The 3,868-nt window shown below is 38.8% G+C and overlaps 1 protein-coding gene across 1 annotated transcript; it reads right to left on the bottom strand.

Annotated features, from left to right (window-relative positions):
- Nucleotides 1-218: 218 nt before the first annotated feature.
- On the bottom strand, nt 219-3,656 carry LOC134230817 (protein-glucosylgalactosylhydroxylysine glucosidase-like). The gene is made up of 5 exons (XM_062712669.1): nt 3,489-3,656; nt 3,127-3,248; nt 2,918-3,015; nt 2,679-2,810; nt 219-754 (listed from the first exon to the last, which is right to left on the bottom strand). Exons 1-5 carry the CDS (start codon nt 3,584-3,586, stop codon nt 266-268), a joined length of 939 nt encoding a protein of 312 aa, XP_062568653.1. The 5' UTR covers nt 3,587-3,656; the 3' UTR covers nt 219-265.
- Between the last annotated feature and the right edge of the window lie 212 nt (nt 3,657-3,868).

Here is a 3,868-nt window from a genome sequence, read left to right on the forward strand (position 1 = left end):
AGCGAAAAAAGTTGCTTTAAAACATTAAGTACACTTCATTTTACTATGATGCGCGAAATATTGCGCAATGAAAAATACAGTCGGATTCCTATCTGCGCAGCAGGTACTTGGGCCGAGTTGGTAATGTTTGAAGAATAAGACTTGTACAAAGAAGGATAACTCTAAGACTTGTTTTTAATCATGGTCATTACTACATATTTAACCAAAATTAATAAGCGTTATGTATTTACCTTAAAACGTAATAAACTTATAAATACTTTTGTTGTTAAAATAAATCTATGCACATGGAATGCAATAAAATCATAATAAGAAGACACATTTCTATCGCCGAGATATTACATGTGTGACATTGCCCACTATTCCCATCTCTAATGTTATTTAGGGACTTTTTGTCCTCCACTTTGAGCTTTATGGCTCTATTTCCAAAAACCTTTACTTCCCCTTTGTGAAGCGGATAGGATCCATCTCGAAACATTACGACCAATGACATCCCTTCGTCCTCTGAGTCCGTAACTTTTATGGACAATGAATTTTCTTTCAGATGCAAGTCGAACGTGAACCCTCTGTACTTCAAATCATACATAGCCCATTCCGATGCTCCTGGAATATCGGTGATGGACACCTGTAGATGGTCGTCCTTTAAACGCAGTCCACCATAACCAAATATCACGGCCTGAAGAAGACCTCCCGCTGCCGTGATGAAATTTACACATCGCGGACCTTCACTGGAATTAGCGGGCTTTTCGCTGAAAACCTTGGAAATTGAATTGTACAAACATTTTTAGCTCACCTGAGCCAAAGGCTCAAGTGAGCTTTTCTGATCACAATTTGTCCGTTGTCTGTCGTTGTCGTTGTCGGCGTTGTCGTCGTCGTCGTCGTTGTCGGCGTTGTCGTTGTCGTAAACTTTTCACATTTTCATCTTCTTCTCAAGAACCACTGGGCCAATTTCAATTAAACTTGGCACAAAGTATCCTTGGGTGAAGGGGATTCAAGTTTGTTCAAATGAAGGGCCACGCCCTTTTCCAAGGGGAGATAATCATGATTTAGAGAAAAATTATTGGCATTTTTAAAAAATCTTCTCCTCAAGAACCACTGGGCCAGGAAAGATGAAACTCATGTGGAATCATCCTCAGGTAGTGTAGATTCAAGTTTGTTCAAGTCATGACCCCCGGGGGTAGGGCGGGGCCAAAATGGCCGATCAAAGTTTTACATAGGAATATATAGAACAAATCTTTAAAAATCTTCTTCTCAAGAACCACTGGGCCAGGAAAGATGAAACTCATGTGGAATCATCTTCAGGTAGTGTAGATTCAAGTTTGTTCAAGTCATGACCCCCGGGGGTAGGGCGGGGCAAAAATGGCCGATCAAAGTTTTACATAGGAATATATAGGAAAAATCTTTATAAATCTTCTTCTCAAGAACCACTGGGCCAGGAAAAATGAAACTTATGTGGTATCATCCTGAGGTAGTGTAGATTCAAGTTTGTTCAAGTCATGACCCCCGGGGGTAGGGCGGGGCCAAAATGGCCGATCAAAGTTTTACAGAGGAATATATAGGAAAAATCATTAAAAATCTTCTTCTCAAGAACCACTGGGCCAGGAAAGATGAAACTCATGTGGAATCATCCTCAGGTAGTGTAGATTCAAGTTTGTTCAAGTCATGACCCCCGGGGGTAGGGCGGGGCCAAAATCGCCGATCAAAGTTTTACATAGAAAATATATAGGAAAAATCTTAAAAAATCTTCTTCTCAAGAACCATTGAAACAGGAAAGATGAAACTCATGTGGAATCATCCTCAGGTAGTGTAGATTCAAATTTGTTCAAGTCATGACCCCCGGGGGTAGGGCGGGGCAAAAATGGCCAATCAAAGTTTTACATAGGAATATATAGGAAAAATCATTAAAAATCTTCTTCTCAAGAACCACTGGGCCAGGAAAGATGAAACTCATGTGGAATCATCCTCAGGTAGTGTAGATTCAAGTTTGTTCAAGTCATGACCCCGGGGGTAGGGCGGGGCCAAAATGGCCGATCAAAGTTTTACATAGGAATATATAGGAAAAATCTTAAAAAATCTTCTTCTCAAGAACCATTGAAACAGGAAAGATGAAACTCATGTGGAATAATCCTCAGGTAGTGTAGATTCAAGTTTGTTCAAGTCATGACCCCGGGGGTAGGGCGGGGCCAAAATGGCCGATCAAAGTTTTACATAGGAATATATAGAAAAAATCTTAAAAAATCTTCTTCTCAAGAACCATTGAAACAGGAAAGATGAAACTCATGTGAAATTATCCTCAGGTAGAGTAGATTCAAGTTTGTTCAAGTCATGACCCCCGGGGGTAGGGCGGGGCCAAAATGGCCGATCAAAATTTTACATAGGAATATATAGGAAAAATCTTTAAAAATCTTCTTTTCAAGTACTTCAAAGCCAGGATTAGTAATATTTGTATGGAATCATCCTCAGGTAATGTAGATTCTAGTTCGTTCAAATTATGATCCCCTTGGGGGTTAAAATTCAAGCCCCCCCCCCCCCCCCCAACTTAAATTAACTTTCAGTTCTGATCTGATGTGTTTTTTCCTAGCTGATGTGCTCAGGTGAGCGCTGTGGCCCCTGGGCCTCTTGTATCATTATGGTTTAAAAAATGACGAATAAATAAAGCAATGTATCGTTTTAAGACTTGCCTTAAAAGGACCGTTGATGTTTCGGAACATCATTTTGAAGTTTTCGTAAGCCCTCTGGGGTTGTCCTAGCTCCAACCAACCTACAGTGTGCATGCTCCAGGTGCCTGTATCAGGTCCATATTTATCTGTAACCTTTGTTTAGATCATTTACGATGAAATAAATAATTTATGCAATTTCTCTGGAAATTTTTTATTTTGAAATCACTTATTTTGATACAATTAAGTTATTCTTCACTTACATTTTCATAAATTTCTAAGTCGTTTTTTCTTGTTGACCTGGACATTGGCATTTGGAGAGGAAATCCGAGTAAGACAACATCTGACTGTTTGATTTTCTCTGGGTGATAAAAATTATAAAATAGATATTTTTTACCGATTAAGACATCAAATTTTGACACCTCCCCCTTCCCCAACCCGTAATGCACGAATGGTTGAAAGGAAGACAAACCTGCGAGTGAGAACGAGTCATACTGAGGATGAAAGTCTCTTTGTCGGTCGTACAGAATCCTGATCTTCTTGCTGACCTCCATTAACTCATCCACTTCCGTCTGGTTCACTGGAGTCAGTTGTCTAAATGTGAAGGTCAGAAAAATTGAGAAAAGTTTTGTTAAAGTCATTTCGAACAAAGCTAACGTCAACTATAATGTATTTTATAAGCACGATACTGTGCAACTTCAATAACTTATAGAAAATCTTCGTCATAGCAAAACAGAAACCGTTACTTAAAAATTACAATTATTATTCATTGTATTCGAAATATCTGTGTACGAGATATCTAGGTTCAACATTACTATAGTATTTTGACCTTACCTTTTGTGAAGAAGATTTGGTAGTTCCAGGCTGAGTTTTGCATTGTAGTTTGTAAAAACTGAGTTATTGATGTTGAAATGATATTCGTCTGGTCCCATAACACCTTCCAAGAAAAGGAAACATTTTAACACTGTAAAATCACTTATTTTCGTCAGGTTAAATGTTTGTGCTTTGGGTACTACAAAGCGTAGCAAACGGACGTACAGACGGACATCCAAATCACTACATACCCTCCCACTTTTCAAGCAGGGGGTACTGTAGATCACTTAATTTTCGCGACACCTTATTTTCGCGAGATAGTCATTGACTCTTGATAAGCGAGACAAAATTTTCACGAATTGTGGTTATTGCTCTATATAATCTTAAGGAATACTATTATA

Source organism: Saccostrea cucullata, unplaced genomic scaffold (genome assembly GCF_032062105.1).
Source record: "Saccostrea cucullata isolate Sc308-1 unplaced genomic scaffold, CSIRO_AGI_Scuc_v1 ctg73, whole genome shotgun sequence".
Taxonomy (NCBI): domain Eukaryota; kingdom Metazoa; phylum Mollusca; class Bivalvia; order Ostreida; family Ostreidae; genus Saccostrea; species Saccostrea cuccullata.